The sequence below is a fragment of the Chiloscyllium plagiosum genome, unplaced genomic scaffold, assembly GCF_037043375.1.
Source record: "Chiloscyllium plagiosum isolate Xiang-an unplaced genomic scaffold, Cpla_swu_hap1 HiC_scaffold_10, whole genome shotgun sequence".
Lineage (NCBI taxonomy): Eukaryota > Metazoa > Chordata > Chondrichthyes > Orectolobiformes > Hemiscylliidae > Chiloscyllium > Chiloscyllium plagiosum.
This window is the reverse complement of record NW_028270148.1, coordinates 34,009,740-34,022,363: the sequence shown is the minus strand read 5'-3', so window position 1 is coordinate 34,022,363 and position 12,624 is coordinate 34,009,740. Positions and strand designations below refer to the sequence as shown.

At 41.6% G+C, this 12,624-nt stretch overlaps 1 protein-coding gene across 2 annotated transcripts in view; it reads left to right on the top strand.

Moving 5' to 3' along the window:
* The window catches only part of LOC122552723 (tetratricopeptide repeat protein 7A-like), a 417,993-nt gene that overhangs the window by 68,745 nt on the left and 336,624 nt on the right, over positions 1 to 12,624 (top strand). For both annotated transcript variants that reach the window (XM_087991260.1, XM_043695623.2), the window contains exon 6: positions 12,085 to 12,163. In XM_087991260.1, the coding sequence (XP_087847386.1) occupies positions 12,085 to 12,163 (79 nt within the window). The remainder of the gene's footprint in view (positions 1 to 12,084; positions 12,164 to 12,624) is intronic.

Genomic DNA, 12,624 nt, shown 5'->3' with positions numbered 1-12,624 from the left:
CGAAACGTCGATTTTACTGCTCCTCGGATGCTGCCTGAACTGCTGTGCTTTTCCAGCACCACGAATCCAGAATTACTCCCGTTGACATTCCAGGTGTACCACCTAAATGAATAGCTAGCCATGATCATCCAGGCAGGCCCGAGACCCCCCAGGAGGAAGAACCCCCACCCAAAACACTCTGAATAAAGACCATGGAAAATTCACAAAAGCAAAATTTCTTTAAGACATTTACACCAATACAATTAAAAACTATTCCTAAGTAAAAAAAATACAAAACACTTTTGAAAGGAGATTTTCCCCCTTGCTCTGAGGGGGCGTAACTACCTATCAATAACCCCACCACAACCTCTCCTAACCAGTGCCCTGCCCTTGACCCAGGCATTATAAAATGGAGTAGACAAGTGTTCCATAAAACCAAAGTTGAAAGTGAGTGACCACCCCCTCACACCAACACCTAGGTGCATTTAGCAAGCATAATGTAAAATATAAATATATAAAATTACAAAGTTACAATCCTAGCAATTATTAGAAAACAAAGTAAGATGACAGAAGAAGAGAACTCCTCTCTAAAAAAAATGGTAGGACAAAACAAACCCCCCTCCCACACAAATCAAATAAGCTGCATGGCCTGTAAAAAAAGAAATCACATAGTGAATAACAAATAAGCCCCCCCCTGCCCCCTGGAGAACGTAATGAACAAAAAAGGGATGGAGAAGGAAAGAAAGGGTAAACCCGGTGGTGGGGGGGGGGGGGGGGGGGGGGGGGGGGGAGGTCAAAGCAAAATCATTATCCATATGGTTTGAATCTTACAATCTATTTAAGAGAGTCCAAACATTCTTTAGCCTTCTCGCATGATCCAAAGTTGTATATAGATCCTTCATGGCTGAAGCGCAGTGTTGCTGAGGTTGCCCAGTCTTGAGTTGCTAAATATTGGATATTTAGGTCTCTTTGCCTCATCGAATGCCCTCCTCTTGCGGACCACAGCTGGAGAAAAATCTTGGAATAACATAATCCTGGAACCCTTGTGCATCATGGCCTGGAGATCCTTCCCCAGGACTCTGGAAGCTTCCAGAAGCATCTGCTTCTCTTTATAGCATTGGAGCCGGAACAGAACCGGGCGGGGGTGCTGGTCTGGCCCGGTCCTGCGTATAGCAACCCAGTGGGCCCACTCCACCCGCACCTGGCCTGATCCCAACTCCAACTTTAATATTTGAGGGAGCCATTGCTCCAAAAAAACTGCAAGCTGGCCTTCCTCTTCCTGTTCAGGAAGGCCCAGCAACCGAATATTTTATCGACGACCCCGATTATCAAGGTCATCTGTGCTCTTCCAAGGTCCGGACTCGCTGCTTGAGAGCCCGAACCTGGCCCATGGCCGATTCGGCAGCAGCTTCCGAGGTTGCGGCCATTTGCTCCGCCCCTCTGACGCGTTGTTCGAGTTTTTCAATTTCTCGATCGTGCTTCTGCAGCATGACCAAGAACGACTCCTACCTGCTCCTTGATTCTTCGATGAAGGCGTCGATCCTCTCTTGCAACTTGTTGATCACAGAGACCAGGCTCGCCTCTGCAGGTAAGTACCCCGAGGCGGCCACAGATGTCTCTGCCGCTGCTGGAGAGGGTGGGGGAGGGGTCCCTGCCTGTTGCGAACTTTGGGAATTTTTGCCCTTAGTCATTCTAAGAACAACACCAAACTGTTCAAGTTTGATATAAAATGACTAAGTATGCTGGTCAAAAGCTACTTTAAATGATTTAAAAGGTGTGGTGAAGGCGGATGCCCCACTTTGCCCGAGTCTTAGGCAAAGCACTACAGACTCAACTTGTTAGGCCGCCGCCATTTTGAATCTCTTATCTATGCTTTTAACCACATGATCTGCCTGTATTGTTCACAAGACAAAGCTTTTCCTTGTGCCTCAGTACATGTGACAATAAATTCAATTCAGTTCAATTCAGTTCAACCAGTGGAGTTGTTTAATTGTCCATCACCATTCACAACTGGTTATGGCAGGACTGCAGAGCTTGGATCTGATGTGTTGGTTGTGGGATCGCTTAGCTCTGTCTATCCCTTGCTGATTATGCTGTTTGACATTAAAGTATTCTCGTTGGGTGGCTTCACCAAGTTGACACCTTATCTTCAGTTATGCCTCCTGCACACTATGTTGAACCAGAGATGATCCCCTGATTTGATGGTAGTGTTTGAGTAGGACATATGCCTGGCCATGAGGTTACAGATTGTGCTGGAGTAGAAGTCTGCTGCTGTTGATGGTCCAAAGTGCCTTGGGGATGCCCAGTCTTGAGTTGCTAGATCGGTTGGACGTCTGTCCCATTTAGCATGGTGATAGCAATATGATGGAGGTTATTCTCAAATGTTAAGGTAGTACGTTATCTCCACAAGGACTGTTTGGAGGTCACTCTTACTGATACTGTCATGAACAGATGCATTTGCAGCTGGCAGATTAGTAAGAATAAGGTCAGGTATGGTTTTCCCTTTTGTTGGTTCCCTCACCACATGCCACAGACCCAGTCTAGCAGCAATGTCCTTTCGGACTTGACCAACTTGATCACTGCTGCTGCTGAGCCACTCTTGGTGATGGACATTGAAATGTCCCGCCCAGAGTACATTTTCTGCCCTTGTCATTCTCAGTGCTTCCTCTAAGTGTTGTTCAACATAGAGGAGTACAGATTCATCAGCTGAGGGAGGATCATATGTGGTAATCAGCTGGAGGTTTCCTTGCCCATGCTTAACTGGAAGCCATGAGACTTCATGGGGTCCATAGTCAATTTTGAGGACCCCCTGAGCAACACCTCCCTGACTGTATACCACTGTGCTGGCACCTCTGCTGGGTCAGTCCTACTGGTGAGACAGGTTTTATCCAGGGATGATGATGGTGCTGTCTGGGATATGGCGAGGTGTGATTCTGTTGAGTATGACCATGTCAGACTGTTGCTTGACTAGTCTGTGAGACAGTTCTCCCAGTTTTGGAACTAGCTCCCAGATGTTAATGAGGAGGACTTTGCAGGGTCCACAGTGCTGTTTCTGCCATTCTTTTCTGTTGCCTAGGTCGATGCCAAGTGATCTGTCTGGTTTCATTTCTTTGAGACTTTGTAGTAATTGGTACAACTGAATGCATGTTATGCCATTTCAGAGGGCAGTTGAGAGTCAACTACATTGCTGTAGGTCTGGAGTGACATGTAGGCCAGGCCAGGTGAGGATGGCAGATTTCCTTCCCTGAAGGGCATTAGTGAACCAAATGGGTTTTTCTGACAATGATTTTATAGTCATCAGTAGATTCTTAATTCCAGATTTTTTTAATATAAAAAGTCTCATTCAAATTCCACCATTTGCTGTGGCGGAATTCTATCATGGGACATTAGCTGAGTTTCTAGATTAACTGTCAACCAACAATACCACCAGGCTACCTCCAACCCAGTGAGTGAGCAAACACTTCACAGAGACAATATAATGTGGGGACATTATGGAATTTGGCAGGAAGATTAGAGAATTGAACATGATTTAACTGGGGCAAGACAGCAGAAAGTTGCAGCACAAAAGGATTTGAGGGTCCTTGTGCATAAATTATATAATGCTAGTATCCAAGTTTAGCAGGAAATGGGGAAGGAAAATGGACTGGTGACCTTTATATCAAAGAAAATGGAGTATAAATAAAGAGGTGTTGCTAAAGCTGTGCAAAGCATTAGTCAGACCACACCTGTTCAAAGTATTGTGAACAATTTTGTTCACCTTATCTAAGAAAAGATATACAGGTGTTGGAGGAAGAGAAGGTTCACGAGATTGATACTGGGTATGGAGGGATTTCTGTATGAGAAGTCATGGAGTATGTTTGGCCTTTACTCATTAGAGTTTAGCAGAATGAAAGACGACTTTATTGAAACAAGTAAAATTGTTATAGGCCTTGATTGAGTAGATACTGGGAGGTTGTTTGCCCTTGTGAGAGAGCCTAATTCCAGAGAGCATGATCTCCGAGGAAGTCACTGCCAATTTAAGACAGAGACAAGGAGGGACCTTTCTCTGAAGGTAGTCAGTCTATGGAATTCTTTACTGAAGAGGTCTGTAGAGGTTGGGTCATTAAGTATAGATTGTACTTGCAGATACTCAGGAATGTGTGCAGGAGTAGCAAAAAGATTTCTGAGTGATTTAAATAAAGAGTGATTTATTTAAATAAAGAGTGATACTAAAAAAGTATATAAATGGAAAACCAAAATCAGATGAAAGAGTATCATCTGTGAAAAGGGAACCAGAATATTCTTTCATTTTTAAGAAATTGGCTTTATGGCACAACTGTGCAGTCTGAAAGAACCGAAGGTGAGCTTTTGCAGTTGACATTTGTCATGGGATTCAGCAAACCTGTTGTTAAGTATATTTAAGGTTGACATCGACAGATTTAATCATTATGGAAATCAACAGTTACAGAGTTATAGAGATGTACAGCATGGAAACAGACCCTTCGGTCCAACTCGTCCATGCTGACCAGATATCCCAACCCAATCTAGCCCCACTTGCCAGCACCCATCCCCTATACCCCCAAACCCTTCCTATTCATATACCCATCCAGATGCCTTTTAAATATTGCAGCCTCCACCACTTCCTCTAGCAGCCCATTCCACACACGCACTACCCTTTGTGTGAAAATGTCGTACCTTAGGTCTCTTTTATATCTTTCCCCTTTCACCCTAAACCTATGCCCTGGACTCCCCCACCCCAGGGAAAAAAACCTTGTCTGTTTATCCTATCCATGCCCCTCATGATTTTATAAACCTCTATGAGGTCACCCCTCAGTCTTCGATGGTCCAGGGAAGACAGCCCCAGCCTATTCAACCTGTGCCCATAGCTCAAATCCTCCAACCCTGGCAACATCTTTGTAAATTTTTTCTGAACCCTTTCAAGTTTTACAACATCTTTCAGATAGGAAGGAGACCAGAATTGCACGCACCATTTCAAAAGTGGCCTAACCAATGTCCTGTACAGCTGCAATATGACCTCCCAATTCTTGCATTCAATACTGTGACCGATAAAGGAAAGCACAACAAACACCGCCTTCACTATCCTATCTACCTGCAACTCTACTTTCAAGTAGCTCTCAACCTGCAATCCAAAGTCTCTTTGTTCAGCAACACTTCCATTAAGTGTATAAGTCCTGCTAAGATTTGCTTTTCCAAAATGCACCACCTCGCATTTTTCTAGATTAAACTCCATCTGCCACTCCTCAGCCCATTGGCTCATCTGATCAAGATCCCATTGTAATCTGAGGTAACTTTCTTCACTGTCCACTACACCCCCAATTTTGGTGTCATCGGCAAATTTACTAACTATGCTTCTTAAGCTCACATCCAAATCATTTATATAAATCACAAAAAGTAGTGGACCCAGCACCAATCTTGTGGCACTCCACTGGTCACAGGCCTCCAATCTGAAAAACAACCCTCTACCACCACCCTCTGTCTTCTACTTTTGAGCCAGTTCTGTATCCAAATGGCTAGTTCTCCCTGTACTCCATGAGATCTAACCTCCCATGGGGAACCTTGTCGAACACCTTACTGAAGTTCATATAGATCACATCTACCGCCATGCCCTCATCAATCCTTTTCATTATTTCTTCAAAAAACTCAATCAAGTTGTGAGACATGATTTCCCACTCACAAAGCCATGTTGACTATCCCAATCAGTCCTTGCTTTTCCAAATACATGTACATCCTGTCCCTCAGGATTCCCTCCAACAACTTGCCCACCACCGACGTCAGGCTCACTGGTCTATAGTTCCCTGGCTTGTCTTTACCGCGCTTCTTAAACAGTGGCACCACATTAGCCAACCTTCAGTTTTCTGATACCTCACCTGTGACTATCGATGATACAAATATCTCAGCAAGGGGCCCAGCAATCATTTTTCTAGCTTCCCACAGAGTTCTAGGTCCTGATCAGGTCCTGGGGATTTATCCACCTTTATGCGTTTCAAGACATCCAGCACTTCCTCCTCTGTAATATGGACATTTTTCAAGATGTCACCATCTATTTCCGTACATTCTATATCTTCCATGTCCTTTTCCACAGTAAACACTGATACAAAATACTCATTTAGTATCTCCCCCATCTCCGGTTGCTCCACACAAAGGCTGCCTTGCTGATCTTTGAGGGACCCTATTCTCTCCCTAGCTACCCTTTTGTCCTTAATGTATTTGTAAAAACCCTTTGGATTCTCCTTAACTCGATTTGCCAAAGCTATCTTTTTGCCCTCCTGATTTCCCTGTTAAGTATATTTCTACTGCCTTGATACTCTTCAAAGGGTTCATTCGGTCTATCCTGTCTATGCCTGACATATGCTTTCTTCTTTTTTTTAACCTAACCCTCAAATTTCTTTCATCATCCAGCATTCTCTACATCTACCAGCCTTCCCTTTCATCCTAACAGGAATATACAGTCTCTGCACCCTTGTTATCTCATTTCTGAAGGCTTCATATTTTCCAGCTGTCCCTTTACCTGCGAACATCTGCAGCTAATCAGCTTTTGAAAGTTCTTGCCTAATACCGTCAAATTTGGCCTTTCTCCAATTTAGAACTTCAACTTTTGGATCTGGTCTACCATTACTACTTTAAAACTAATAGAATTATGGTCACTGGTCCCAAAGTGCTACCCCATTGACACCTCAGTCACCTGCCCTGCCTTATTTCCCAAGAGTAGGTCAGGTTTTGCACCTTCTCTACTAGGTACAACCACATATTGAAACAGAAAATTTTCTTGTTAACATGCTTAACAACTTCCTCTCCATCTGAACGCTTAACACTATGGCAGTCCTGGTCTATGTTTAAAAAGTTAAAATACCCTACCATAACCACCCTATTATTCTTACAAGTAACTGAGATCTCCTTACAAGTTTGTTTCTCAATTTCCCTCTGACTATTAGGCGGTTTATAATACCATCCCATTAAGATGATCATCCCTTTCTTATTTCTCAGTTCCACCCAAATAACTTCCCCAGATGTATTTCATTATCAAAAATACCACACTTCTTCCTCTCTTGCCTCCCTTTCTATCTTTCCTGTAGCATTTGTATCCTGAAATGTTAAGCTGTCAGTCCTGTTCATCCCTGAACCATGTTTCTGTAATTGCTATATATCCCAGTCCCATGTTCTTAACCATGCCCTGAGTTCATCTGCCTTCCCTGTTAGGCCCCTTGCATTGAAGTAAATGCTGTTTAATTTATCAGTCCTACCTTGTTCTCTGCTTTGTACCTGCCTGCTCTCGCCTTTGTTTTCAACTGTACCAGTCTCAGATTGATCTCTTTCCTCACTAACTTTCTGGGTCCCACCCCTCCACCTTCCTAGTTTAAATCTTCCCGAGCAGCTCTAGCAAATCTCCCTGCCAGTATATTAGTCCCCTTCCAATTTAGATGCAACCCGTCCTCCTTGCACAGGTCACTTCTACCCCAGAAGAGATTCCAATGATTCAAAAATGTGAATCCTTCTCCCATACAACTGCTCCTCAGCCATACATTCATCTGCTCTATCCTCCTATTCCTATCCTCACTTGCTTGTAGCACTGGGAGTAATCCAGATATTACTACTCTCGAGAACCTCCTTTGTATATTCCTGCGTAACTCTCTGTAATCTCGCTTCATAATCTCAACCTTTTCCCTTCCTATGTCATGGTTCCAATGTGTATGATGACCTCCTGCTGGCCCCTTTCCCCCGTGAGAACATTCTGCACCCTCTCTGAGTCATCCTTGATCCTGGCACCAGGGAAGCAACACACCAATCTGATTTTTCACTGCTGGCCACAGAAAAGTCTGTCTGTACCTTGGACGAGAGAGACCCTAACACAATCGATCTCTTGGAACCCGACGTACCCCTCATTACATTAAAGCCAATCTGATACCAGAAACTTGATTGTTCGTGCTACATTCCCCTGAGAATCCATCATCCCCTACATTTTCCAAAACAGCATACTTGTTTGAAATGGGCATAGCCACAGAAGACTCCTGCACTACCTGCCTACCACTTTGACCTTTCTGGAAGTTAACCCAACTATGTGACTGCATCTGCAACGTTTCTCTCCCTTTCTGTAACTGCCATCCATCACATCCCCTTGCTCTTGTAAATTTGTCACTCCAACCGTTCCATTTGACCTGATAAGATTCATAATCAATGGCACTTATTGCAGATATAATCCTCCGTAACATGTAAACTCTCCCTCAACTCCCATATCTGACAAGAAGAGCAAATCACTCTACTAAAGGCCATTTTTGCTTCATCCAATCTGCAGACCTAGAAAATAGCCCTCTCTTATTCCTCTGTAAAATACTGCTTCAGGCTAACTTAATACTTATTGCTTATACTTTCAAGGGACATATCTCAATAAAACATATAATCAAGAAAGAACCCACTCTATTCACTACTACAGACTTACAGCTAGGCCCCAAGGACACACTTCAAACTATTGACTTATCTGTTTCTGTGCTTTGAGCTTTCCCAAACAGTTTACTCCATGATCAGTTGTGAATTTCACTGTTTGTTAGTCTTCGCAGATGCACTCTGGCGTCCATTGATACATAAATTAAACAGCAAAGGCAGTAACTGCACAGGTTCACTGCTGTGTCAGAGAGCAGTGTGGGTTTCTTTCTCTATCTGTCTTCTACACCGACCTCACCATGTGCTGCCTTTGTCTGTTCCTCTCCCTCTTAAAAGTACTGTTATGTTGACTTTTTTCCTCTAAAGTTCCAAAACGATGCAACAGCATATACAACAGTAATTGCTGCTCCTGGAATTTGAGGAAATCACCTCCAAACCTCGAAAACCTCAAAAAAGGAGCAGCCTGTTACAGCCAGAAATTTTTCCCATCCTCCATCTTGGATTACCCAGAAAACAGGAAATTGGAGTTGAGGATAATCAGGTTAGCCATGATCTCATTGAATAGTAGAGCTGACCTACTTCTGCTCCTTCTTCCTGTGCTCTGATGGACTATCGGAAGGATGTTTTGAAACTTGAAAGGGTTCAGGAAAGATTTATAAGAATGTTGCCAGGGTTGGAGGGTTTGAGCTATAAGGGAGAGGCTGAATAAGCTGTGCTGTTTTCCCTGGAGCGTTGGAGGCTGAGGGGTGACCTTCTAGAGGTTTATAAAATCATGAGCATGGATAGGATTAATAGACAAGGTCTTTTCCCTGGTGTGGGGGAGTCCAGAACTAGAAGGCGTAGGTTTAGGGTGAGAAGGGAAAGATTTAAAATGGACCTTAGGGGCAATGTTTTCACGCAGAACGTGGTGCCTGTATGGACTGAGTTGCCAGAGGAAGTGGTGGAGGTTGGAACAATTGCAACATTTAAACAGCATCTGGCAGGGTATATGAATAGAAAGGGTTTAGAGGGATATGGGCTGGTTGGTGTGGACGAATTGACACTATGACTCGATAACAGTTCAGACTATTGCAATATTTGGAAAATCACAACCAATGTGTTCATTATGTCTCTAGCCATCTCTCTTAGGATATAGGCCATCAGGTCTTGAACACTTGTTAGATTTTAGACACTTGAATTTCTCTGGTATTCATTCACTATTGATATTAAATAGCCTAATTTCCTCATGCTAATTTGCCCTTAATTTTTAATGTGCAACTCATTTCTTCTGTGAAGACTGACACAAAATGTTTTTTTATGTCCTTGCCATTTCCTCATTCTGATGATAATTTCTCCTGTTTCTGTTTCTAAGGAATCTATGTTTAATTTAGCTACTTTCCTTTTACATACTTACAAAGCTGTGATAAAGTGCTTTTTTTGAATTCCTGCCTAGTTTGTTCTCATTTTATCTTTTCCTTTATTATTAACTTCTTGGTTTCTTTACTGTTTTTTTAAAGCACTTGCATTCCTCACACTTATTAGTATTCTTTGCAACATTTTAATCTAATGCTATTCTTGACCTCAAGAACAGAAGGTTCAATAACCAGGGGACCTAAGTTTAAATTAATTGTCAAAAAGAACAGAAGTAAGATGAAGATAATTATTTTAATGCAGCAAATTATGATTACGAATGCATTGCCTAATAGGTTGATGGAAGCAGATGCAAGAGTAACGTTTCAAAGGGAATTGGATATATAATTAAAGGGGGAACTTTACAGGCCTGTCAGAAAAGGAAAAGGCTAACTGGATATCTTTTTCAAAGAGTTCCACCATAGACCAAATCACTGCCTTCTATAATATTTGTTTTAATTTGTTCATGGGATGTGGCTACTGCTTGCTGCATCCTATCCTTAATTGCTGTTGAGTGGCTTGCTGGGCCATTTAGGAGACAGCTGCATTGCTGTGTGTCTGGAGTCACATGTAAGCCAGACAGAGTAAGGGTGACTGGTCTCCTTCCATGAAGGACATTTATGAACAAGGTGGATTTTTATGACAATGAACTGGTTCCATAATCACCCTTAGGCTAGTTTTGTTTTAAATTCCTGATTGGTAATGAATTCACCATCTGTCTTTGTGGAATCTTCTGAGCCTTTGTTCCCAGAGCATTATCCTGGGTCTCCGGATTACTCGTCGAGTGAATTGCTACTATATCTATGCTTCCTTGAAACTCAGATTCTAATTGTGCTAATGTCCCAAATTAAATGCCCAATTTATGGATTGCTTGTTATATACTAACTTCAAATCTACCTGTCCATTGTTATAAACACTCATAATTAAGTTTGTTGAAATTGTTAATTGATAAATTCAAGGGTGACTGAATAATAGCTATCTAATATTTACACCATTAATGGAATACCAAATGGCAAGTAGGTAAACTTTTTAGTTTTATGCTAGTGTCCTAAATACTTTTGTTTGAGTGAGATAATAACCAAACATGGCATCACTTGAGCCACTTAATCACTTGGGTAAACAACCTGTCAGTAAATTATCTCTCAAATACTATAAGTACATTGTGTCTGCATTGATCATCAAACACCCAGCTGTTGTAATTCCAAGTTTCTGTACTTAACATGAATTGCTGTTTATTACAAAAAAAAACATTCTTGCTACAGGTAAACATCTATGGACTGTTGATATTTAACTCTACTAGTTAAAAGTCTGAACTCCTTATTAAAGAAAAAAAGCCCCCACACAGAAAAGGTTTACACAAACATGTTGGTGTAAGGGGTGGAGGGAAAAACTAAAAGGTAGTTCAACATGAAATGATCCTCTTGCTTGTCAAGATTTGTTGTTAATAATTGCTGTCCTCAGGGTGCTTCTTATTTGCTGGAGAAACAGAACAACTGGTTCACAAAAATCTCTTGGTTATTGGTTAAAAGCCACAGCTTCCAGCAACTGGTGAGGAAAAATAAACTGGCTTCCTTCAGGCTTTCGGGGACTTCACTTACTGCAAAGAGAGATGCCATCTATAGGTCCGAAGGCTTCTCATTCACAACCACAAACTGTTCACCTATCTCGGAACCAATCACATGGTTTTTGTCAGGCAGAAGACCTTTGTTATCAACAACTGATTATCACTTCTCAGACCAATGAGCTACTTGCTGGCCAGATTGGCTGACACAAAGGATATTTGCAAAATCTGTAATTAACCTTCCCCCACTGCTTTAACAAGTAATACTGCAAATGTCACTCCCAAAGAGTGTAGTAACTTGCTTTTTGAAGGTGCAGTAATCCCTTTGTCAAACCTTGGTCTTTTTTTAATCAGTCCTTTTCCCATATCAGTCTGCAGTCAAAAATACAAAAATGAAAAAGGTATGGTCTTTACACATATATTCATGTTCTTGTGTAGATGTTATATAAGGCATTTTCACGATGCAGATCATCTGGTAACTCAGGATTGAATGCATTTTGAGTCTTTTGGCACCTAAGGAATAATTAGTTTAGAGGAATGTGCATGGCATTTATGAAATGAAGAATGACAACTTATTAAAGTAGTCTTTTACTGACTTAGAGTAGTTGAATGATGTGGAAGTAAGAAAAATATTTATATTTAAAATACCTTTCACAAAATGTTGGAATATCCCAAAGTCATTTATGTTTTTTTTAAAAAGAGTTAGTTCTTGCTGTGATATAGGAGAGATTGCTTTAGGATTAACAGAGCAACAAATCTATTATGTTTCTTTGTCACAGGAACCTAGCCAAGGGAATAAAACAAATGCGGGAAATATTAAGAGCTATGGAAACAAGACCCACACAGAATTTCAGAATGGTAAGGCTGAAATGAGACATTTTGTAAGTTTTTTATTTCTGAACCAGCTGACCATGTTGAACACATTTTTTTAAATACAAAAAGCAAGAGACAAGTCTATGCATTTCTACATGTAAAGATGTGCCAATTCTCTCCTCAACAACCTGCTAGCATTAGATAATGTGCATCATCCTAAGCTTGTCTCACAGTGTTCCATTTTCCACTATTGACTCAATTCAGTAATGTCACAGAACATTGCTGTGAATCAATGCTGCACCCTGAAGCTCAGTGTCATAATGTTGTATATCTTGCTATGTCTGTGAGATAGAACAGTAATTCTTGAATAATGTTTATGAAAGTGTGTATTAGCTACAAATGTTGATTAGACTGCCTCAATTGCCAGAAGGAGTTGAGTATCCAAATGACCAGTTATCTGTCAGAGAGCTTCATTTGATATGCAGACTTTTCTCATTAGTTTCAAT